The following is a 27760-nucleotide window of genomic DNA, read 5'->3' as shown; positions in this document are numbered from 1 at the left end:
CAATATCGTCGGAATATGGCAATAGTTGAATTGATTTATGGAATATTATGCCATGGCTTCCAATTTTGTATCACGGATAATCTTTTCGAGTGTCACGTTAAATAGAAGGCTGGCAAGTGCGTCCCCTTGTCTAAGACCGTTTATTGTAGGTAGAAGTGATGGTAATGTCTTTTGGACCCGCACACTTGATTCAACCCTTGACATGCTTAATTTGACCATATTCACGAGTTTGTGTGGTATATTTAGTTCCCTCATGGCGGCATATAATTTGTTTCTGTTTACAGTGTCATGCGGCCTTAAAATCTATAAACAGATGATGGGTTGGGATACTAAACTCTATGGTTTTTTCCAAAATATATCGTAAGCTAAAAATTTGGTATGTTGTTGATCTGTTTTTTGCGAAATCCACATTCATAATGTCCGGTTATACTCAGTATACTGGGTAAGGTGCTTATATATCACGTTTGAGAGGATTTTGAAGGCAGTATTCAGAAGAGTTATTCCTATATAATTTGTACAGTCCATTGGGTCTCCTTTTTTATGGAGTGGACATATAATTACGAGTTTCCATTCATTTGGTATATTTTCTTCTGTCCATATCTTTGATATTATTTCATGCACGCAGGATAAGAGTCCCTCTCCTCCATACTTGAACAGTTCCGCCTGTAGACCGTCAGCTCCAGGTGATTTGTTGTTGTTGTATGTGTTACGCCGAATGTGCGAAATTGACTATTACATGAAATGGGCTAAATTTTGCCTAAATCATGAAAAATGCAAGCCCGTTGCCTTATTCATGAATTAGACAAAATATCTGGTGAGTGCATGAATTCCGCAGTAATTTTTCTGCCTTGTTCATGCATTAGACAAATTAGATAGTAGCGCTACGGTGGTATTTTTTGCAACTAAACTAAATGTGTGAAATGCTCGTGGATTGGTCAAAATATACGTATATTATCTATGGTCGAAATAGGTGGTCGCGCTCCGGTGGTATTTTTTGCAACTAATCAAGCTAACCAAATTTGTGTCAAATGTCATTGATTATAATATAAAAATATACCAATCAATAACTAAAATGACGTTCATATCCATTTACTATGCGTAAAAAAACTAGAACTATAATATGATAACGGATGAATTTTATTAAAAGGTATTTTCGCGATTTGATTCGTGCTTGGGTATCGTACATGCAATGACCGATTGTACGTTTTTGATAGTTTGTTGACACTTGTTAGCTAACCTCAAAATGGACATTCAGTTGAATAATTCAGAATTTCAAAACCTAACCTAACCTAACCCAACCCAACCTAACCTAATAATATTATATTATGTCCAATTATAACTAATAAAATCATCCGTATTAAATTTAACTTTTCTGCTGTCATGTTGACAGTTTAAGAATTCCATGCCCTGGCGACTTCATGTACTCGGCAGAAAATTTACCTTATTCATGAATAAGGCAACAGGCTTGACTATTACATGAATTAGCCAAAATTTAGCCCATTTCATGTAATAGTCGATTTCGCACATTTGGCGTAACATATGCAATACAATATTCTGGCAACACTGTTTAACGTTGACGTTACACGCAATCTCAGTGGTCAAAACTAATAATTTCTTTCGAGACGACGTTCTCTTCTCTGTTTCTCTGTTGGCGCGATAACCCACTGACGTGACAGTCGCGTGCGATTTTTTAAGCATTGCAGCAGTGCCGTATTAGTGAGTTTTGCACTATTTAAATATACACAATTTCATACCGCGCGCGGCAAGTCGCGTCTGGGTTTTGCCACTTACTGTTATATAGTCTGCTTATATTAAAGTTCTTAAAATTTATTCTACCCACAATGGCAAAACGTGAATACAAAGAAGCATTTATAGATAGGTTTCACCTGCGTTAATGATCGCAGAGTAGACAAGCCAAAGTGTGTACTGTGTTGTGAAGTATTAAGTAATGAATCTTTTAGAATTATTAAAATAAAATAAATTTTTGCAATTTTATTTATTTTATCTTGGGTCGTGAACCAAAATTATTACCCTAAATTATGTCGCAGATCAAAAAGGTTAAGAATAATTGTTCTAAAGTCAGCTTCGATAAGTTTTTTTAGTTGGACCTAAACACTGAAAGACTTCTGTGATCTATCCATTCACAGATTTTTCAGCCTATCAGCAATTTATTTATTCTTTTACCATCGGTTAATTGTATTCTTTATTGTTTAGGTATAATGAAGTTCTTACAAACGGGCTTCCTAATTGGCGGTCAGCGGTGTACTACTATCGTCATGTGCGCAAAATGGGTCTCACGGAGATGACTATCATTTTATTCGTCATCATATCGTTTGGCCAGTACATCGTCGGATGGGCTGCCTATGCGGAGAAAAGATATTTTGCAGTAAGTTTTTATTATGGTTTTTGCGAATTCGTTATATGAAGCGCCTAGTTTCAAAATCCCTTAAAACGATTTTACGTAGTTTTGAGAAAAATGAGAAAAACACATGTCTATTAAATCTGTGAAGTTTATGTATTTATTATTTGATTCATACAGTCTAAAGAGTATTTTGTTTAATATCTTTTACTCACTTTTAGCATATTTATATCATTTTAGGGGACTTCGAAACTTACCTATCATTTCAAGGGCTTTTGAAGTTAGCACTTATGATTTTAGGGGTTCTGAAACTCACATAATATAGCAATGATGCAAATCGCCAAAGGCGACTCGTGGTTATTGTTATTGGAGAAAAAATATATTTTTTTGTTCAAAAAATAGTCAAAGTTACTATAATTATGTTTACATATTATTATATATTTATTGTTTATATATATATACCTACCAGAAAAGATCTTTTTTTTTTTTTTTTTTTTTAAATACATAACGTATTTGAAAAGCACATCCGACCATTTTAGCGGGTTTTGAAATTTACCCTAATCTTTGATCATATGTATTGACGACGGTTTTTGGTGGTTTTTAACGCTCAATATTTGGCCATCGTATAAGTACCAAAAATATCTATCTAAATATATATCTAACTCCAAACGGTTTTAGGGGTATCCGAAACTAGACGCTCCATATTATGTTGATCGATCATTTTTTTTCTCCTGCCTTGTTTTGATATGTGCCACAAGCTAGGAATCGTCATAATGAATGTAATCACTTGCGTACTATCTTTCTTGTTCGTTCATATATACTATAGTTACAAACACGAGTGAATCAAAAGTAAGTCGATACGTCACAGTCAGGTTAAGCAGTAAACTAGATACTTCTTTGTAACGCATAACAAAATTAATGCTATATTTTAAGTTTATTGCTAAAAGTAATGGATTGTATTTATGATATTTATTTTATTATTTGGTTTATTAATATAGTGTTTTCATATTTTAAATTGTTTTCTGAAATTTTGTTTATCGCGGCGACGGTGTCCAAAACGTATTCCCCGCAATGAGGGTTACCTTTAATTATAGCACAATGATTACTGTGTAATATAAATTGCTTACATATAATATATTAGTGTTTAAAATTTTTCATGCACATAATGTTTTGAATTCGAGTATTTTAATGAATATACAATGTTTAGCCCACATCTATTGGCAGATTTATAATGTATGAAAGAATATTATTACATAACTTGGAGACGTCTCAGAAACATGGATGTTATTACAATTACATGAAAAAATCTTGGACCGGGAGGGATGGGAACATATGTACTTATTTTGTTTACTAGACAGCACTCTAATCACTAAAATTCCTACCCGAGTAGCAACCTTACACATATTTTCTAATATGATATCTGACCTGTTTTCATGTTCTATATTTTCAATGAAGATAGTTACATTTTTAAATCCTGTGCACATTCAAAGTTTAGCTAAAAAAGAATAATATTGTTATTGTGTATTTATGAAAAAATGTTGTTTATTTCAGGAACAATTGCTGGGGTCCAAGCTTAAGAAGATGCAAAAGAAATCGGTGAAAGGAAATGCGGCAGCCGGAGGTAACGATCTGATGGAACTATTGGCGGAACTTCCCACTCCCAGCGTGAAGGACACCCTGCCTTTCCAGACTGTCCGGTTGATCATCGCCACTATTAAATTCTTGACTAAAACTCCCGGCTATATCGTGGAATATATAGCCGAAAGAAAAAGGATACGACTTGAAGAGGAGGAACTGTAAGTTAATTAAATATATGCAACCGTACCTCTATTTACACCAGCGATTTCCAAACTGGGGAGGCGCGGACTGTTGCAAAGGGAGGCGTGAAACGTTTAACACAGGTTATAAATATAGCCACAGGTTTGCAATTTGCGAGTGCATATTTTATAAAATAGCAATAAACTACATAACAAAACAGTCCTATAAAAGTTAGGTTGTTTGTAAACCTGTATGAAGATAATATGGAGACTAATTTTATTATACCACATAAGTGAAATAAAGATAGACCACAAATTCATTCTATTAGTAAAAAAGTAGGCGCTCTTTCGGTTACAGAGTATTAACATTTTATAATATACCTATGTGTCTGTGTGATACAATTTGATGTGATTGTGTGGTATGTGTGATTGATGATAATTCACATGTAGAATTTTATTTTTATTTGTTTGTATTTCCTGACTAATAAAAATAGATATATGGAAACAAAAACCTTTGTTCAATTTCGGTTGAATCGAACTAAAGAATAATATAATACTTTGTCAAGAAAACCAATGCAAGTAGGTACTGCTACCATTCGTAACATCATATTTATGCGAAACAGAATTTTCTGCATTAGATGCAATGAAATCCATATATCGAGCCCGTTTGGTAGAAAAAAAGCACTTTGTGTAAAAATGTATTTGATGAAATAAAGGGGGGGGAGGCGCTAAGATTAGATTGTTTTAAAAGGGAGGCGTAGTAACGTAAAGTTTGGAAACCACTGATTTACACAGTGGACCGCAATCAATTGTATGACAGGCCGCGGGTTGTGCACAACTGGTTTACATTATGTTTTTTTCCTGAAGTAGTAATGGTGGATTACCTTTATTCATTATGTACATATAAAATCAGTTGTTTGTTGTTCACAGTATGTATTCAGTAGCATTAATCCCTTTATTTTTCCCAAAAAGGCAAAGAGAAGAAGAGGAGAGAATTCTGCGTGAAGAAGAAGAAGCGGCGAAAGAGAAGGAGGCTCGAGGGCTGCGGCGGAGACGACCAGGGTTCGTTCCTCCCGAAAAGACTGGATGCGATGAGCCAAGATGTTTCTTGGATCCTGTGGATGAACCGGAAAGGCCGGTTCAAGTCAAGGTAACATTTTATTGCTTATTCTGGTAATCAATCATTGCATTTGTTAAATCTGTGAAATAGCTTATTTCATTGACGAGAAATTTTAGGAATTTCGTAAAACACATGCATTGTACGCATCTGGATAATTGAGAAACTACTGAGGAGTATGTACCAAGTGGCACTGTCCAAGTGATTACTTATCTGTACAGAGTTTAAAATTTGCACCGAGCAGACATCAGCAAGACGTTAAACATCATAATCCAAGTATCCGGAAGTGACGTCAGGACCTATATTTCTACTGTCTCGAGGTGCTTGGGTAACAAGTGTCCTTGAAATTGTTATCAGCAGACCATGCGATGGTCGACGGCTGCTGTGATACAGACTCAGGAACGCTGTGCTTAGAGAGGTTCTATATAATACTATTGATAATTTATACATACATAACATTGCTGATTTTTTATTTGAACTAGAAACTGAAGATAACGAAATTATGAGGCTACCAATCACTGGTTCTGGCGTTAATCTAGGAGCTTAATAATAGTCATTATTATTAAGCGTGTGGTACCTACACGATAAAAGAAAATGTCACAGTTATCAGTATATAATTTGTTATAATTTGCGTGACTAACTTTGCAGTCAATGTGGTAATCATTTATTTCAAGGCCATTTTCTAGTTAATCTCTGCAGGTTATATTGTTGCGGAGTGAACGGTGATAAGTGTTGGATTTGTTTCTAGGCAGTTACGTAATTTATAATGCTAATGCAAAAACTCGCAGCATTTTTTTTTTTTTTCTTTAAGTGGCCACGTTTTTTATCAAGGTTCTTCAAAATTGTGTGTCAATAGTTTGCTCCAATGTAAAATTTACTGCATATAATATACTAAGTATCTATATAATGTTCGATAACAATTAGGGTAAGAGGTACAATCGTGGGCCACATAAAACTATAGATGATGCTGTTGCATACTTTTACAAAAATGGGGGATCACTATGTGAAGTTGCAAAAAAAAATCGGAGTGCCACGATCGATATCAATACATTGGAAATATTTTCTATCCAAATCTGGTTACTGTGGGTATAAAGTTTCCTATATTATTTATCGAAAGGCATAAGCCACATCTTATCTACCAAGTTAGTGAACTTTGTCTAAAATTTTATTTGAAATACATCTTATAGCACTATAATCCTAATGCACCTAGGATTCTTCAGCCTATAGATATAACTGTTTTCCCTCCAGTTAAAGCTGCAAAATATCGCAAAATGCTGTTTTCATCCTTAAAGATTTTACGATGTAGTGGGCATTTAAACAGAAGAAAACCTTAAAAATATTCAAAATACTAGCGGAGGTAAATAGATAAAACATTTTTTATACCATACTTATCGATTGCGGAAAAATTTAATCAAATTAAGTCATTATCTGACAACAGCTAGAGCATAGAAAATATAACCCAATTAAATGTATATAATGTGTCAGTGCCAAGAGAGAATGCAACATGGCAATAGATACTGAACGCATGGAAGAAATAAATGAAAATATGATAAATATAATATCTACAGCTCTAATTCAAACATTATCATGGCCTCCACCTCCACCAAAAATAAACGATAAACATTTTTTACAAAGAGTTCCATTCGCCATCACTTTGCAAAAATATAGAGATATTTAAGACCAAAAAATGGAAAACAAGAAAAGTGCAGAGGAAGATAAAAAAATAAAGGCAAAAACAGCACATTTTAATGAGGAAATTGAAAGCAGAGGCAATCAAAAATAATAAAGTTTAAAAAATGGCGGCCAAAATCGTTGTGCGATTTGTGAAATAATAATAAAACATCCTAATAAATTAGAATGTTCAGTGTATAAAGATAGCTTCCATTCAAATTGCGTTCCGAAATCTCAGCAGGTCCATGTCCCAATTGAGATTGATGTTTTATTTAGTGACTCAGGTGATGAAGTATTCAACAGACAGGTCAATAATTTTCTAAGACCTTAGAATCCACTCTCTGTCACTCTATCCTCTTTTATTACATCAACGGTGAGATAAAGAAGTATGTTTGTTAATTATATCATAAGATTAGACACTTTGATTCAATATTTTATTGAAAAGTAAGCCTTAGTTGTTTAATTTATTCAGAAAAAGGCGGGTGGCCCATCACTGTCTGGAAAGTGGCCGATCACTATCTGAGTGTGGCCCATCACTGTACTTTTTGCGATTTTTTTTTCTTTTATATTTTTTGTAATAACCATGTTTGGTGTTATAAACAATGTACACATATATATACATCCCGCTATCATTACTGCGTCATCTAATAGGACACTTTCATTCAATCTTGCGTCCAACTGTAATTCGGCGTCCGGTATACGGACGCAGAATTGAATTCATGTAATTTTACGTTTTCTCATCACCCAACCGCTCATAGAGTCTAAAACCGAAAATAGCCCAGACGCAGTTTTGTTACCTCATAGGAACAAAATATGTATTTGTAGTTTGCAGTTTTGTCGCTGACGGCGCTACTAGCGATGATTGTATATTTGTGCCTGTATATTTTGTTTACAATGTGTCGCGTGTCGTACGTCCTACGGTTGGCAACGCTGTATTCCAGCTTTTTATGCCAGCACGTGTGATGCAATAACAATAATAATTATTATTTATTCATTACTCATTCCTATGGTGTGACCTTCGGGACAGACGCGATGTATGGTAAATTAGGTAGGTAAGTATTATTATTTTATCGCATTCCCGTTATTGTTTCGGATACTTACTGTTTTGAAATATTGGTAACCTACCTACTTAGTATTAGGTTTTTATACAGTATTATTTAATATCTTTATTTTTATTGTTGGTAGGGAAAGATGCTTTATTGAGTTTAGCAAATTTTTGCAAAAGTTTATCACCAGCTATTTTATTGATACTCGTATGTTTTTATCAACCATCTTAACTTTATTTTGTTACTTATAGGTAATTCTTGTTTTTTTCTTTTTGTTAACCTATTTTCCATTATATATCGCTGGTTTGGAGGTAAAACTCATTATGTGCACTTTTGGCCAAAATGAGTTTTTTCATTATATCCACTAATTTTTACGATATCTATTGCTGGAAAAGGTCACTGTGACGATAGCTATCCTATTAACGGAAAAAAACTGGGGAAGAAATCATTATCAGTACCTATTTAAGATTTATGTTCAGGAAAAAGTCATTCCCGCACATAATGATTTTTTCCTGAACTGTAAACATGTATATAAGTAAGATAGTGAGTGTATTATCTGTGGTTTGCATTGTTTATAACTATCATCTTGTGCCAACTGTATGTTACTGGTTGATTTTTTGTATAAGATGAGAATAAATGCTACTTATACTAAATAATCAGAATGATGGTGTTAATAAGTTTAATTTAAAATACTGCCTGAATGTTAAAAATGTTATGCATTTCAAATGGACCAATTAATATAGCTTTAGCTGGATTGAGCCAAAACTGGATCATTCAGAAACAATGACCGAAGAGGGTAAAAAAGTCCAGCCAATAAAGCTAGTGAGGCAAACATGAAACTGGTTATCGATCACATTAAGAGTTTACCTTCGTAAACTGAACAGCCGCGTACGATACAGTTAACCATAGAATTCTGCCGAGTAAACTTTACATTTACAACCTCCTGAATGATTTCAAAATAACATGAGTGATTGAAAAGCTCCTGGCCAACCGAAGATTCTTTGTAACACTGGACGGAAAACGCAGCCGTTGGAGACAACAACGGAACGGCCTTTCACAAGGTACCATCTTGGCACCCATACTGTTCAACGTTTATACTAATGATCAGCCAATCGGAGTCAACACAAAACATTTCCTCTATGCAGATGATCTAGCCGTGTTATATTGAAGCATTAGCTTCGAAGCGATTGAGAAACAGCTTAAAGATACATTAAGCGATTTAAAGACATACTATGACCTCAATCAATTTAAGCCAAATCTAGGCAAATCACGGGTAGGAGCGTTCCATCTCCAAAACATGGACGCAGGGAAATTGCTTGATGTCGTTTGGGATGGGGTGCATTTAGAACCCACAAACAGCCAACAAATACCTAGGAATCACCTTAGATCGGACGCTGTCCTATAAGCAACACTGCATTAATACTAAAATGAAGACACCAGCAAAGAACAGTATCTTGAGAAAGCTAAGCGGTAATACGTAGGGAGCTCAACTACATACACTCAGGGTCTCAGCCCTTGCACTATGCACCTCGGTGGCCAATTATACCTGTCCGGTATGGCACATGTCTGCGCACACGAGACATGTGGACTGCGCTCAACGAAACCTGCCGGATCGTGACGGGGTGCTTGAAATCCACGCCTGTCATTAAAGTTCACGTGCTTTCAGGAATAGCCTCCCTCTAATCCGACTCCAAACTGTAGCCCTAGTTGAAAAGGCAGCCCAAGAGAGAGTGCGCGACACGTCATGCATGGGTATCAAATGTGCAAAACAAGGCTAAAATCCAGAAAAGGCTTTATGGCGACAACTATACGTCTGACCGTCTCACCCGAATAAGATAGACTATCCGCATGGGCGGCTAACCTAGCCTCTGAGGGTTTCGAAGATTGGGTAAAGCCAGCAGAGCACCTCCCACATGAAGCCATTCTTGGGTGCCGCACATGGAAAGCCCTAAACAGACTGAAAACCATGGCAGGGCGCACCCGAGATAACATGGTGAAGTGGGGGTTCTCTGAGGACCAAACCTGCGAGTGTGGTGAAATGCAAAGCATGGAGCACCTATTTTCATGCAAGGCTTGTCTAGTAAGCTTCAACTTTGACTTGATCTTACAAGCCGAGGAAAATGGTGTTACCTTCGCTAACTTCTGGAGTGACACATTGTAGGTATTGAAGACCCAATACGACGAAGAAATTTAAAATTAATAAGCAATAGGAACATAGATGAAAATGTAGAGCTAGTAATGTGGCTCCAAATTAAATGTCTACGTTATGAGAAAAAATTACCTGGAATTATCCAATATCGGTATAACCATACAGGACATTTTATTACATGAAAATTTATGCAGCGGGAAAAGGGAGATGGAGTAATGTTATTCCACAATTAGTAGGTGCATATCAATCCATATTACCAATATCTAATTTGAAAAAAATAGATCTTATTAAGTTTTGTAAAAACGGTGACATTCCGGAAGAGCTAAGATATTGGTATGAAAATTTACCATCTATATTGATCGCGACACATTAGAGACATTACCAGAGCCAGACGTTGTTGAGGAATAAAGAATATTTTTTATTGCTGTTTATTTTACCTCAATTTATTATAATTGTTGTTTTGTCCTTATTATCATTGTGAAATAATTATTATTAATCTCAGTGTATGTTTAATTGTTTTCAATTTGAATTTTTACTAATTCCTATTTTGATTAAAATAAATAATTTGTATTCTTTGGTACTTAGTAGTAGTCGTAAGTACCTACTAAAAGAGAATCCAAAACAATAAAAAACATTGCGAAACCCTTGCAAAAGTATTGACATACTATCACTTTACTAACAAACATGTGTGTGGAAAAACTCATTATGTACAAAAACTCATTTTTTTAAATGTTCCTAATTTTTTTATAGAATCTGATTACCTTCAATGTATTCTCTGATTTTTTATACATTTTATACAAAAAGAAGAAAAAAATTTAATTTGAAATTGGATTTTTAATTGCAAAAAATATGTTCAAACCTCATTATCTCAGAACATCAAAATGTAACATAATGAGTTTTACCTTTAAACCAGCGATATAGGGTTATTTTTTTCTTATACAATGTCATAATTGTGTTTCTACCAAAAACCTAACTTTATTTAGACATTGTTCTTGTGTTTTTTAATTATTAAATTGTGTAACTATTTTGAAGTACATATTGGGTGCCTATTATTTTTATCAACTAATGTTTCTACTAACTACCAACCTAACTTCATTTAGATATAGTTATTATTTAAAGTAGTAACTATAACAGTTATTATAATATGAATTTATTAAAAATAATTTTGTTGCTTATGACTATTTTTCTTTCACCCAGCATCGGATAGATCCTGGACAATGACATTATATAAAATAAATAAATATCTAGTTTTTTTGTGTTTATTCAGATGTACTTATAAGAATGTTATGCTATCAATTTTATATTAAATACGCTCTTTCTCTTTGCTTATACAATTTTATGGATCCGCAAAGTATAGTTTTACTTATCACAGTAAAGGGAATCAGAGAATTATGAAACTTAATTACCACCTTCCAGCAGCGAAGTGTGGAGGTAGGCTGTTAAGACCTGCCATCAATAGTCCACATTAAACTTTTTTAGTCACACGTATTTGTTTTTATTGAACTAAGACTACAATTTACAGATGGTGTTGGTTAGTTTAAAAAATTAATTAAACCCTGCCTAAACCAAACCAAAATAGTTTTGGTATATTTTGGACGACACGACAAAATTGTGTACACTTTTTCATTCATACTGGATTCAGAATACATATTACACATACTGTTGGTTAATTGTTAAAATTAATGTTAGTTAAAATTAATGAAGCCCTTCCTAAACCAAATTATAATAGATAAAAAAAAATATTATATCTATAAAATGTCCAAAGTTATGTATGACTTAACTGCATAATTTTAGATATTTTATAAATATGCTTACTAGTATTTATTGACTATTATCTATTATGGCTTGGTTTTCGCAGGGTTTAATTGAATTTAAAAAACAAACCAACCGTTCTCTAGTCTTATTTCAATGAAAACAAATACGTATGACTGACAAAGTTTAGTGCACACAATTTATGTCGAATCTTACAGCCTACCTCCATCCTTCGATACTGCCACATACTATATAGAAAATATCAAGATCTACGAGACCTAAAAATAAGTATTCCAGCAAAGACGGAAGAAAATTGAGGCGGGAGAATGAACTAAAAAAGGTTGGAAAGTACCTACCCAACAAAACATAATATATCTCATATCACTAACCATAATAAAGAGTACCATTCCAATTTTTCTATTCTAAATAATAGTCTCCGAAAACTCATAATAACGCGCCATGATCATAGCGCTCTTCCCAGAACGCTTTAACATTCAATAACAACCTATCTACATACCTATTAAATCTATTAAACAAAAACGTAGAGAAATAGTGGCAACATCGCAAGACGTCCGATTGTTGGGACAATCAAACCAAATATACAAGTGGGACGCACGACATGCTACCCACTATGAAAAAATATATGAAGGACCCCCCAATGTATTAATATGAAAGGAGTTCCGATAAGCGGGTCATTGAAAGGTAGTTTTTTATTTTTGTATATTTTTATATAAACGTTTTTCAAAAATTTAAATACCTCACGGTCGTCAGATGAATGACAAAAAGAATATACTTTGTTCAAATTTACGAAAAATCAAGTCTTTCAGATGGACGCTATACTGTAGGTTTTGTAAAAGGACGCAACAATGATAGCTGGATTTATATATATATATCAATATACATGCTTTGTAAACACGAAAAAATATTGCATTTCAATAAAACCACATTAATAAGCTTGTTCTGACCGATCAAAGCAAGCCATTCGCTTAACTGGCCCATCATTGTACCTCTTACCCTAATTTAATATGTTGACAAAGATTAGTTAAAAAAAGTCCTGAAATCACTGACTTTCGTGTCCCAAAATATAGCCTTATTCTCAGTTGAAAAAACACTTTTACAATATTATCTATACTCTTTTATGGTATTAATACTATACTAGCAGAGCCAGCTGGCGGTCGCCAGTCTGTCTCGCTAGGTCTTGCAGACGGCTTGGTGGTGTTGGATATTAATATAATTGTGAAGTATGCATAGATGGCGCCATAGTTTTCCCTTCAGGATGGATTTTCATTCACCTCAGACATTTCGCTGATTTGCCAGTTTTACGATTTGCAAGTCGTCACTGCCAATATATATTTGGGGTCATATGCGTAGTCTATTCTGAAATCTGGCCTTCACAATATCGTCTGATACCACTTCAGACTGATAAGCCTAGCAGAACAGCTGGAAATCGCCGATTGCTACCACTGACATTTTAATAGAATATACCTAATATGTTTATATATTGCACTTTTTCATTCATAGTTATTTGTTTTCGTTGAGCCAAGAACACATAATATTACACATGCTGTTGGTTAGTTTTTTATAATTCATCAAACCCTGCCTAAACCAAACAATAGTAGTTAAAAAATATATTCTTCTATCTACACAATCACTGCTGAACTTTTAACCTTTTTATCGCGACATAATTTCGCTCATGTACTTGTTCGGGCGCGCTGCGATTTTTACGATTCATAAATCATACCGAAACGTCATTAAAAATGTACCTAAAAATCCACTGAGTGGCTCTAGCTATAATAAAACATTCCTTTTAATTTTACAGCATGTGAAAATAAACAAAAAGATCGTAAATTAAGCAACAGAGCTTTAAGAAATTCTGTCATACATAATAAAGCACGCTTGGAGTACATACCGCAGAGTGAAGTGGCCTCTATGATACCTGATAAGTGGTAGACATTTGCGCCGATGATTAATGTTCACACGTTTTTTAACACCAACACAGAACGCACACAATCGTTATTGTTATATTATTTCCTTACAACTTGGTCTCATATTTCAGTCACACCTAATTAATGTTTATGGCTTAACTATATTTCAAAAATTGATTTTGTCATGGTAGTCATAAAAACAGGGCACAGAGCATAAAGCGACATCACATGCTTCACACATAATGTTCGTCATTTTTCTTTTTTTATCTTTAGTAGTTGAAGCAATACACACACGACATCTTCGATATGGTTTTGTTTTATTTACTGTTGGAGGAATTTTACGGGGAAAATGTCTTAGGAGTTCTGTTTTTAAAATTCTTTTTGGGTTATTAACTACACGAGTAGTTTGTGATGTCGATGGTCTTGAGGCACTGCCATATGTTTCGATTAATTGCCGGATTACGTTTAATTGAAATTCAGCTAAACTAATTTTTTTACCGGTGTTAACTTTGTAAAGTATGCTACTATTTAATAAAAATAAATCTATGATGTGGAATCCAACCTTTTTATACCACTTAAGACTCTTTCGCATACACGAGAGGCTGCTCAACATCATGTCAGCTTTGTCTACCGTGCCCATATTTTTATTATAATCCACAACGCATTGTGGTTTTATAATGGGTTGTCCTGTGGCCCTATTAATTTTATCTGTCGGTACCATGGAGTCATCGTGCATGGTACTGATCATATGCACTTCCCGCCTATCATGCCATTTTAACACGAGCAATGGGCCACGGTTAAGAGATTTTACTTGTCCTTTCTTCAGTTTATCAAATTTTGGCATTGACTTTCGTGTTTTACGTACCGTGCCGCAAGCATTTGTCTTTTTTTTATGTAGAAACTGAAATAATTCTGGGCTGCTGTACCAATTATCACAATATAGTTTATGCCCTTAAGTGCGTCAAGTTGGACTGCCCACTTTTGAAATTCAAAATTTTGAAATAGCCAGTCGTTAGTGCTGCGTTAGTGCTGGTTAGTGCTGCAATATCATCGTTAGTGCTGTTATATTAAAAAAGTTATAGGCAATTCAATGTGGGCAGTCCAACTTGACGTCAAGTTGGACTGCCCACTTTGTAAAAACAAATAAAATTCAAAATCCAAAATAGCCAATCGTTAGTGCTACATTAGTATTGGTTAGTGCTGCAAAAATTATCGTTATTGCCATTAAATTGCAAAAGTTATGGACAAATCAAATTATAAAAAACGTCAAGTTGGACTGCCCACTTTTTAAAAACGAATAAAATTCCAAATCCAAAATAGCCAATCGTTAGTGCTACGTTAGTGTTAGTTAAAGCTGTAAAAATTATCGTAATTGCCATTAAATTAAAAAAGTTATGGGCAAATCAAATTATGACAAGCGTCTAGTTGGAGTGCCCACTTTTGAAAAACAAATAAAATTCAAAATCCAAAATAACCAATCGTTAGTGCTACATTAGTATTGGTTAGTGCTGCAAAAATTATCGTTATTGCCATTAAATTGCAAAAGTTATGGACAAATCAAATTATAAAAAACGTCAAGTTGGACTGCCCACTTTTTAAAAACGAATAAAATTCCAAATCCAAAATAGCCAATCGTTAGTGCTACGTTAGTGTTAGTTAAAGCTGTAAAAATTATCGTAATTGCCATTAAATTAAAAAAGTTATGGGCAAATCAAATTATGACAAGCGTCTAGTTGGAGTGCCCACTTTTGAAAAACAAATAAAATTCAAAATCCAAAATAACCAATCGTTAGTGCTACATTAGTATTGGTTAGTGCTGCAAAAATTATCGTTATTGCCATTAAATTGCAAAAGTTATGGACAAATCAAATTATAAAAAACGTCAAGTTGGACTGCCCACTTTTTAAAAACGAATAAAATTCCAAATCCAAAATAGCCAATCGTTAGTGCTACGTTAGTGTTAGTTAAAGCTGTAAAAATTATCGTAATTGCCATTAAATTAAAAAAGTTATGGGCAAATCAAATTATGACAAGCGTCTAGTTGGGGAGCCCACTTTTGAAAAACAAATAAAATTCAAAATAGCGAATCCTTAGTGCTACATTAGTATTGGTTAGTGCCGTAAAAATTACCGTCATTTCCATTCAATTACAAAAGTTATGAGAAAATCATTTATGCACCTACTAAAGTGAAGTTTTTATGTACTTACAGGTAAGTAGGTACCTAGCGCAATTGTTAGAGTGAAAGAAAAAAGAGATTCGAATGGATAGGTACACATTATTAGCCTGATTTCCGCAGGTAAACTCAATGATTTTAGTTCATAATTGAAGCCTGAAAATAATACAAGATAATGTAAAGTTTTATGCGCGAATACAAGTAGGTGTGCACGGGCAACAGTGGATTGTATGAGGCGAAGGGATGGTGTTTTGTTTGAAGCCAGCGAAGGCAGGTAGCAAAGGATTGTGTCCGGTGCCTTTTCCGAAAATCCGTTATTGCAGACTGCAGACACTGTTGCCAAAGATAGACATGTTCGGATAGGTACAGAATATATTGCCGATTATACAATTAATAATCGACAGCACAAAATGGTAATAGTGTATTTATATTTTGTATACTTACCTACTTTCGTGTGTTTAAATGATACAATCAAGTTTCTCCGTAATGACATGCTAAAATAGGTAATGTTTTCACAGGAGTTTAGCAAGATTTTTTAGCGCCCGTTGCATTAACCAAACATATTACATGGTACTTCATATACCTACCTACAACTGTTGTAGGTATGTGAACTTGTGCTTAAATAAAACGAATCATAATAATATAACATAGATACTTTTACTTAACATAACTTTTATAACTACCTACAAGCGGTTAAATACTGTCACTTATTATTATGACAGCACTTGATATATAACTGCGTACCTATTTTAATGTTTTCACGGAATCTTTAAATACAGAGTTTATATTTTAACTACCTAGCCTATTCATTCCTTTCATTCTGCTTTGGCCGGGTTAAATTTTATACCTAGTCCAGTGTTACCAACCGTCAGTGTTGCCATCTTTTCAAAGTGGAATTATAGTTCAGAGAACTAATATAGTACGCGTAAAAAAATATAGTACGCGTTGTCATAGTGTTGAAAATGTATAGGACAATAATTTCCGTAACTTAAGTTTATTTCAATTTTTAGGAATTATAAATAGCTGAATGAAATATCAAATTTATCACTTCCTATTTTTTAATTCATGTATACAGTGGCGAGGGCCCACTCAATATTCGCTCGCGACCCATAGTTTGGGAAACCATGGTATAGGTTTTTAGTTTCTCAGAAAAAAATAACGGAGAATTTGAGAAACTCCGAGACCCCTTTTCATTTAGGTACCTCTTCCGACCAAAAATGCTTACCGAAGAATTCAAGAAATTTCATTTTAAACCAGTCAAGGGTTTTTTTACGTTTTTCGAGCAATTTTTTTCCAAGTACTCAAAATCTTCTTATATTGCGAAATTATAGTACTTTTCACCAATTTATCGAATGAAAATATCGAAATTTTAGTACTTTTTACATATTTTTTCCGATATTCAAAATTATAGTATTTTGGGCGTACTATATATACCTGGTTTATATCGTACATAGTACGCGGACCAAAATTATTGTACAAATACTATAATAATTATAGTATTTGTAATATAATTTTGGGCCGCGTACTATGTACGATATGAAAAAGGTATAGTACGTCCAAAATACTATAATTTTGAATATCGGAAAAAATGTAAGTATTCTTATCTTAAAGGTTTGCGTTCGATCTTAAAAAATACGCTAAAAGTATCTACTTACTAAAATTTCGTAATTTCCGTATTAAAAATTGGTGCAAAGTTCTATACTTTCATAATAGAAAAAAAATTTGGCGAGCCTAGAAAAAAAGTTCATCAAAAAAGTCCAAAATTCAAAAATTTTTGAATTCGCCGCTAAGAATTTACAACCGGAAGAGGTACTTAAGGGGGAGAGGCATGTCAGCAGAGAACCTAGCGGAAAAATACGAAGCTTGCAATTTGAGATTTTTTTTTGATAATTTAGAATCTTAACTGTATTAATTAATAAATATGTATCTGAAAACATTAAAAAGATTTTTTTTTTAATTTAAAGATAAACTTACAATTGTAAAAAAATGTAGAAAAATTTGAATTCGTTGCGGGGTCAGATCTTATTATTTACATTATATTTTATGGTCATATTTATTATAAAAATTAGTTTATTTTTTATAAAATAAATATAAAAAATATTAAAACGATGAATTAGTCAAAAATCTAAACGACGAAAAATTGAAAACTTAATAAACTAAATTTTAATAACAAATATGACCATAAAATATAATGTATTATGTTACAATTGTAAGTTTATCTTCTTTACATTAAAAAAAAAATCTTTGTAATGTTTTCAGATACTTTTGTAAATTATCAAAAAAACATCTCAAATTGCAAGCTTCGTATTTTTCCGCTAGGTTCTCTGCTGGCATGCCTCCCCCTTAAATGAATAAGGGCATTGAAACATCCAGATTCTCTTTACTACCACGTTCATTCATCAACTATTCATTTAAATATTTTATTTATTTAAATTCATCTAATCAATAATAAAACAATAAAATGTTATTTTATCAAATTTTTAATGGATATAAACAAGTAATAAAGGTAATTATAAACAGGCATTTTAATACAGTTTGTAGAAATATTATTGAGAATGACTACCTAAATATTCACGGTATAATTAATTATTACTAACAAAATAAAAAAAAAACAAATCAATTAAAAATTGCTACTGAGGCCAAAGAAGTTATTAGTACATTATAACAATGATAAAATCAAGATAAACATGAATACAATATGGACAGGTAGAACTAAATATTCAATAATAAATTATTATCAAAATCCAAAAATAATCAACAAAACGTCCACTAGGTACATGATATATAGTTGGCAAATCGATGTTATGAAATTAGAAAAAAAATTATAAAATTAAAATAATTGAGCTAAGTACAAAAAGGGCATTTGTCAAACAACACGATTTTCCAAGAGAATTGTAAGTTTTTAGATAATATGGATTGATCAAAAAATATAAAAATAGTTTGAAAGCTTTAAAAACACTATAAATATATGCATATATTTTTGTGTTACACTTCACCTTAAGAAACTTAAAAATACAAGAAAAATAGTATGTGGTAACTAGGAAGATTTATAAATAAAATTAAAAATTACATTGTCACGTACATTAATAAATGTGGAATAACAGTTACGGAATTTGAAATTAGTTTGATTTTGTTTTGAAGGTCATCGATTGATTCCCACTGACCTGAAGACCGATGTACATGGGTTACGTAATGACCACTACAGTCTTTATGCGATGGTGGAATAAAATCAATCAATGCTTTTAATTTAAATTGTTTATTAAGTATACTTAAAGTTAGAGGTATATCGGATATAGTTACTCGGTAGTTATTGTCTGCATCTTGAGCATTGATACCAAATATTTCAAAGAATATAAGATCGGAACTACATGAAAAAATTGATGTTATTTTACCATCACAATGTTTAGAATTAAATATATTATTACACTTTCGTTCATCCGACAACACTATAGCTTCTTGCAAGCTACTTATACCAAAAATTGTTAAAATATTGTAGTCGAGTGGAACAAATGCAATCATGTGAATCCGATCATCACAATTAAGTTTAGAACATTTGTCAGATCTTTGTAACGATGGAAATGTTAGCCTCACTACTTTCTCAACTATTAGAGACACATTACAATCACATTTAATTTTTTTCAAGTTTTTGCTAAAATGATAGGGACTGAAAATGGAATCCAAAATTTCTGCCCTTAATTTGTATTTTTGTGACACTACTTGTTTTCCACTAACACAGTATACTAATTCACTTAATTTAGAAGTTCTCATTGAATCCACAACACTTTTATTAAAATTTTCTGCATCTAAATAAGTTATCACGAGTGCATGAACAACTGCGTCGAAGGCACACGTATTTTCTAATGCTATTAAATTAGATTTAAATGAAATGGCTGGCAATAAATGTCCGTTTTTTAAAATATTAATTGGCTTCACCGATATAACATCTGCAGTATCGGAACTCCAATCCGGTTGTATATTGAAATATGATTGCCGATTTCGTCGTTTCACAACATTTTGCCCTCGCCAATTTTCTTCCGGTCGTGGTCTTTGCGAAAAAATAGATTCTTCTGGAAAATCATCATCACTTATTTCTTTTGGAAGATCATCAAAATTTTTTTCACTTCCGAGAGCAGTGTGATATTTCGAAGACGTAATTTTCAACTGACCTTCCAGAGAAAATAAATGTTTGCTTAAAAACAAATCTGCCCTGATAGGCAAATTTTCATTTTTTAATGTCAATTTTTTTAAATCCTTAAAATAACTCTCCACATTCGAGGTAGTGCAGGAAAGATCGCAACTACTGCCATTAATTAGCGGTATCATGATGCCTGTCCATAACGGCATTTTAGAACAAATGCTCTTTAATGGCTTTTCCAGGCCAGGAAGCCAATATAAATTATCCTGGTTATTATCGATATTATTCATATCACTTTTCACATTATTCACATATTCTTCAAACCATTCGCATTCATTATCGTCTATATTTACAAAATTAACAGTATCATCATTATCATCACTATCAGTATGACTGTCTTCCTCATACTGTAATAAATTGTTACAAATTCCATTCGCCACATATGATATAAGGAATTTTTTAGCTGAATCAGTTTGAATATTTTCATGGGTAGATAATGCAACGAATACAATGTTTTTTATTATAGATTTTATATTTTCTATGGATGTTTCGTCGACCAATAACCCAATACAGTGACAGTAAAATTTCTTTAATCTTTTGTCTATCTCTGAAAAACATCTCCATTTTGTAACAGAAGATATAAAATGATTCCTATCAATTCGGATGAAACATCTTGGCCTCTCACATTGTTTATTCGACAGATATCTTATACTTTTTTTGATGTATTCTTTAATATCATTACAGTCGGTAAAGCAATTGATTACTGAATTTATTAGCGCGGAAGATGCATCGAGTCTAATCTCATCCGGTATTGCAGCGCCCGATTTAATCCATTGCTCTAACCAAAAAGTAATGGAAAGTGTGTCGTGTGCTTGTGAGATCATTTGGATTACAGGGGTACCGCTAATATTATTAACTTTTAACACACCTACATATAAAAATATGCGTTTTGCCCTCGTGTAACCAATTGGCTTTGGTTGGGGTTCCATCGCTTTTACAAGACTCCCTGTTGCATCCAGTGATAGTACAGACCAGTTTTTTTTTTTATATTGTTTATAAAAGCCCATTTGTGATATTGTCCAATAGTGGACAAAAAATGGATCAAGTCCACAATTATGGATGGCACCTAAGAATGGCAATGTGTGTTTCATTTGCCAGATTGATAGAATCACATTGCTGTGCAGTTGATTGTCAGTAGCTAGTTCATATCTTACTTGACGGTAAATATGTTCCGGGTGTAATGTTGGGGGTTCCAAATCACCATAAGCCATTGTATTGTTCGCCAACTGTCTTTTATACACAACTGCTGATTGATGAGTCAATTCTTTCGCCGCTTCAATCCTTTTAATTCCAGATAAATGCCTTTTTGATTGTTGTGTATGTTTAAAATTTACATCGTAACCAGTGATTACACATGAAATTATTTTGTCACCATCATAGTTCTTATTGTTTTCTTTTATTACACATTTTAAATACGCACCACATTCTTTGCATTTTGCTTCGCAAAGAAAACGAAAAGCACCTGTTCGAAATACCCATATACAATTAGTTTTATTTTGTTTGTAAATTTCGTCGTTGAGAACGTGCGTCCAAACTCCTTTTGGTGGTACAGTACGCGTTCGAAATTTTAAATTTGGACGATTGGGTTCATTCCTTATAGCAAAAATTTTATTGGGTTTGATCAGCTCCCACACATCCGATGATAATTTTAATTCAAATTTTAATGATTCAGAATCTGAATCAGAGCTGTCTTCGATTGGGCACAACCGTTTTGTGGAAACATGTTCACTGTACTGACCTCCCAATTGAACAAATAATGCACAGCTATTTTTTCTCAACAAATTATATAAAGCTTTTGTAGACAATTTAAAGTTCAATTCCTTGGACATTCTTAAATAAACTTCATTTTTTGGAACAGGCACTTTCCGAACATCTTCAACAATTTCGTTTTTGAATTTTTCAAGACACTTCATTAGTTCATCGTCACAAACTGCTGCCTGTCTCGGCATATTGAAATTTTTTTTTATACAAAAACAAAATTAATAAAAAAAAACAAATGCTTAACACAAAAATTATGAAAAACGATTTTACTAAACTACCGACTAAATTTGTCTGTTCAGACACGTTTATTTACAAAATCACTCGCTACTCGACTAAATCACTGGAACAGTCCGAACAAAGCTTAAGAGGCGGAAAGAGGTTCAACGTTCGTCGCTGCAGGACAACTGAACTTGTATGTTCTTTCTTTTTCAAGGCTCGGTCAGTGTTGCCATCTTTTCAAAGTGGAATTATAGTACAGGACCTCCAAAATTATAGTATTTAGGGTAAAAATATAGTACACATTGTCATCTGTTAAAAATATAATTAGGTACCAATAGGTTTCTTGTTTCTCAGAAAAAAATAACGGAGAATACTAAATCAAACTAATTTCAAATTCCCTAACTGTTATTTCACGTTTATTAATGTACGTGGCAATGTAATTTTTAATTTTATTTAATGAATCTTTATAGTTGCCACATACTATTATTTTTTGTATTTTTAAGTTTCTTAAGGTGAAGTGTAACACAAAAATATATGCATACATTTAAAGTGTATTTTAAGCTTTCAAACTATTTTTATATTTTTAGATCAATCCATATTATCTAAAAACTTACAATTCTCCTGGAAAATCATGTTGTTTGACAAATGCCCTTTTTGTACTCAGCTCAATTATTTTAATTTTATTATTTTTTTTCTAATTTAATAACATCGATTTGCCAACTATATATTATGTACCTACTGGACGTTTTGTTGATTATTTTTGGATTTTGATAATAATTATGGAATACTTAGATCTACCTGTCTATATTGTATTCATGTTTATCTTGATTTTATCATTGTTATAATATACTATCTTCGTTAATGTTATAACTTCTTTGGCCTCAGTAGCAATTTTAATTGATTATTTTTTTTTGTTATTAATAATTAATTACACTGTGAATATTTAGTCATTCTCAATAATATTTCTACAAAACTGTATTAAAATGTATGTATATAATAACGTAAACACGCGGACCAAAAGTATAGTACAAATACTATAATTATAGTACGGTTAGCAACACTGGGCTAGGTATAATTTAACCCGGCCAAAGCTGAACTTCGCCATACAAAATCGAAACTATGCGGTGTTATTTCTTGGCATATTTTTTTGCCGTATAGGAATGAATAGGCTAGGTAGTTAAAATATAAACTCTGTATTTATTGGAGGCCAAACTTATAAAGATTCCGTGAAAACATTAAAATAGGTATGCAGTTATATTATATCAAGTGCTGTCATAATAATAAGTGACAGTATTTAACCGCTTGTAGGTAGTTATAAAAGTTATCTTAAATAAAAGTATCTATGTTATATTATTATGATTCGTTTTATTTAGGCACAAGTTCGCATACCTACAACAGTTGTAGGTAGGTATATGAAGTACCATGTAATATGTTTGGTTAATGCAACGGGCGCTAAAAAATCTTGCTAAACTCCTGTGAAAACATTACCTATTTCAAATTACCTATTTTAGCATGTCATTACGGAGAAACTTGATTGTACCATTTAAACACACGAAAGTAGGTAAGTATACAAAATATAAATACACTAGTACCATTTAGTGCTGCCGATTATTAATTGTATAATCGGCAATATATTCTGTATCCGAACATGTCTATCTTTGGCAACAGTGTTTGCAGTCTGCAATAACGGAAAAGGCCATGGACACAATCCTTTGCTACCTGCCTTCGCTGGCTTCAAACAAAACACCATCCCTTCGTCCCATACAATCCACTGTTGCCCGTGCACACCTACTTATATTCGCGCATAAAACTTTACATTATCTTGTATTATTTTCAGGCTTCAATTATGAATGTTGTGTTATTTTCAGGGTTAATTCTAAATTTCTACATTACCTACCTTTATTCTTCTAGGTAATCGTATCCTTCCATAGGTATATATTTTCCGGTGAAAACGCTTAATCTAATGATCCTTCCAGGTAGTTAAACGTTTCAATAACATCAGCTTCGGAAATCAGGCTAAAATGTGTACCTATCTATTCTAATCTATTTTTTCTTTCACTCTAACAATTGAGCTAGGTCCTTACCTGTAAGTACATAAAAACTTCACTTTAGTAGGTACCTAAATGATTTGCTCATAACTTTTGTAATTTAATGGAAATAACGGTAATTTTTGCAGCACTAACCAATACTAATGTAGCACTAAGGATTGGTTATTTTGGATTTTGAATTTTATTTGTTTTTCAAAAGTGGGCTCTCCAACTAGACGCTTGTCATAATTTGATTTGCCCATAACTTTTTTAATTTAATGGCAATTACGATAATTTTTACAGCTTTAACTAACACTAACGTAGCACTAACGATTGGCTATTTTGGATTTTGAATTTTATTCGTTTTTAAAAAGTGAGCAGTCCAACTTGACGTTTTTTATAATTTGATTTGCCCATAACTTTTGCAATTTAATGGCAATAACAATAATTTTTGCAACACTAACCAAAACTAATGTAGCACTAACGATTGGCTATTTTGGATTTTATTTGTTTTTGAAAAGTGGGCACTCCAACTAGACGCTTGTCATAATTTGATTTGCCCATAACTTTTTTAATTTAATGGCAATCACGATAATTTTTACAGCACTAACTAACACTAACGTAGCACTAACGATTGGCTATTTTGGATTTGGAATTTTATTTGTTTTTAAAAAGTGGGCAGTCCAACTTGACGTTTTTTATAATTTGATTTGCCCATAACTTTTGCAATTTAATGGCAATAACAATAATTTTTGCAACACTAACCAAAACTAATGTAGCACTAACGATTGGCTATTTTGGATTTTATTTGTTTTTGAAAAGTGGGCACTCCAACTAGACGCTTGTCATAATTTGATTTGCCCATAACTTTTTTAATTTAATGGCAATCACGATAATTTTTACAGCACTAACTAACACTAACGTAGCACTAACGATTGGCTATTTTGGATTTGGAATTTTATTTGTTTTTAAAAAGTGGGCAGTCCAACTTGACGTTTTTTATAATTTGATTTGCCCATAACTTTTGCAATTTAATGGCAATAACAATAATTTTTGCGGCACTAACCAATACTAATGTAGCACTAACGTTTGGCTATTTTGGATTTTGAATTTTATTTGTTTTTACAAAGTGGGCAGTCCAACTTGACGTCAAGTTGGACTGCCCACATTGAATTGCCTATAACTTTTTTAATATAACAGCACTAACGATTATATTGCAGCACTAACCAGCACTAACACAGCACTAACGACTCGCTATTTCAAAATTTTGAATTTCAAAAGTGGGCAGTCCAACTTGACGTACATTATGCCCTTTACCAAAATAATCCTTCATCAAAGTGGTGACAACAGCCCCAGATATTCCCAAAAGTTCACTATCACTTATTTCGGTTTCTACACCACAATAAATAATAAAGTCTAAAATATAACCGGTTTCCACATCACAAATCACAAATAATTTGATTCCAAACCTATGTCTTTTTGACGGTATAAATTGTTTGAATATTAATCTCCCTTTAAAAACAATGATACTTTCGTCGATGCAGAGATTTTCGTTTGGTAGCATTTTTTCTTTGAATATTTTTCTGCAGTGGTCAAGAAGTGAGCGCACTTTATAAAGACGATCTCCAGTAGGGATTTGGGTATCAGAGTAATGTAGCATTTGTAGAATCAACTCATACCGATCTCTTATCATAGTTTGGCCAAATATTTTAGAATTTAATAATGGATCAGCACTCCAATGTTCTTCAATTGTGAGATGGCGATTTCTTGTCATCAACATTGATACAGCATAAAAAACATACATCTCTTCTGGGCATGTATCATACCAGGCATGGATCCTTGCATTCGGAGTGTGGGCTTGTGTGTTGAGCATATGGTTGTGGTAATTATTTGTATGGTTAACTATGGTATTCATTATTGTTTTGTTAAGAAAATGACGAAAAAATTCCATTTCTGTGGAATTTTCATTGAGCTGTACACTAGGGTTAACGCCTGAGTTGAAACTATCAAAATCGTATGTGATCGGCACGAAGGGACCCGCAGTCCACGATTGGAGTAAACTGTCTGGTGCTGCACTGGTAGACGGTTCAGCCACTCCTTCATCACTGCCTATATTGGAAGGCTCGTCAACATCGTCGGGATGTTCTACTAGCGCAGCTTCTTCATTATCACTTTCCATCTCATAGTCCGAATCCAAACATTCAACATCAGGGATAGACATTTTTATTTAAACACTAAATATGCTATTATAACTTAACAGTTTTGAGGAAATTTAAAGTTTTAATTCACTACACAATAATATTAAATTTTAATCTTAGTTCTTTATTCGACTAAAATGAGAAGAATTTTAATCATCACTTTCCTTGAAATAAAAATGAGTGGCCGTGAATTTTGAAAATCTATTCTACATTTTTTAATTTAAATTTAAATATTTTACAGATTATTATTTACTTATTCTCAATTTTTCGTATGTATTTCCATACAGTACAAAAGATTTATTATAGGAATTTTAAATTATTTATGTGTTAATAATTTCGTTTTCACTTTACAACCACTGATTTAATTCATAAAATCACTTTTCATTTAAAGAATTAACGCACATAATTAATTATTAACAGAATGGCGCATCAATAATAATTTTATAGAAAACCGTAAAAAACTTTGAAATGTATCAATCACAACACGAAAGCAATCGACTGTTGAAAATTATCACCGCACTAGCCGATTTCATGTATGAGATCATTAACATCAATTCGCGCCGGCGCAAATTGCGCAAAGCAACTAGCGGTAAATTTTGAAACCAATCATTGGAAATCTGTTTTACTCCAATATCGACAGGGTATGTGTCTTTGCTTAATTTCGAATTATCTAAAAAGTCTTATTGAAAAAAAGTCACAGATGTCAGTAAAGGAATAACCCAGCTAGTTTTTCAAACAAATTTCGACTGTATTACTCGCCGAATTACGAAAATACGGAGGTAGAAACTTATGGGCACTTCTGGATGCCCTTAGCGGTGAACGGTTTAACTATCATGGGCATTTCTAGATGCCGTTAGCGGGAGGAGGGTTAAATACCTTTTAATTACCACATTTAAATAACACGTTAATTGTATCTAATGGCCAAGTAATCCAAACGCGCCAGTCGCGGTGTTAGCACTAACGCAACGTCTTACGTGGGCGAAGTCGGCGTGGAGCGGCGCGCGCAACTCAAACGTATAAAGAAAAAAAGACTGTCTACAAACATTTTCACACACGGTATACGTTTGAGTTGCGCGCGCCGCTCCGCTCCGTACCGACTTCGCCCAAGTAAAACACCCCGTAAATGAGTTACGCCCACGGTGGCCGCGCGGCTTAAGCATTGGACAATAATGCCGTATTCGAATCCTGGGTCTGGCAAGTACACCTATTGTTTTTCAATTTGTGTGTGAGTCAGGGTATGGACCTAATAGTTTGAGCAAGTGGCTGACATCCATTTCTCGTAAAAAACAGAAATCCGTTAATACAAACCACTACTCTGTGGAGGCCCATATGACCTATTAGGATCGGACATTGTCGCAAAAATGAGATAAAATCCTTACAGCGCTGATGGCACAACTGTTGTGTCCGTATT

General features: G+C 33.2%; 1 protein-coding gene across 1 annotated transcript in view; it reads left to right on the top strand.

Annotated features, from left to right (window-relative positions):
• Nucleotides 1-27760, top strand: part of LOC147064988 (dnaJ homolog subfamily C member 1) — a 39595-nt gene that overhangs the window by 2349 nt on the left and 9486 nt on the right. Inside the window, exons 3-5 of the mRNA XM_085958392.1 lie at nucleotides 2215-2386; nucleotides 3911-4155; nucleotides 5089-5266. Coding sequence (XP_085814518.1) covers nucleotides 2215-2386; nucleotides 3911-4155; nucleotides 5089-5266 — 595 coding nt within the window. The remainder of the gene's footprint in view (nucleotides 1-2214; nucleotides 2387-3910; nucleotides 4156-5088; nucleotides 5267-27760) is intronic.

This window comes from Rhyacophila brunnea, unplaced genomic scaffold (assembly GCF_057557595.1).
Source record: "Rhyacophila brunnea isolate RB1 unplaced genomic scaffold, BYU_Rbru_1.0 scaffold_7, whole genome shotgun sequence".
Taxonomy (NCBI): domain Eukaryota; kingdom Metazoa; phylum Arthropoda; class Insecta; order Trichoptera; family Rhyacophilidae; genus Rhyacophila; species Rhyacophila brunnea.
The sequence above is the reverse complement of the archived record's forward strand: the minus strand, read 5'-3'. Positions and strand labels throughout refer to the sequence as shown.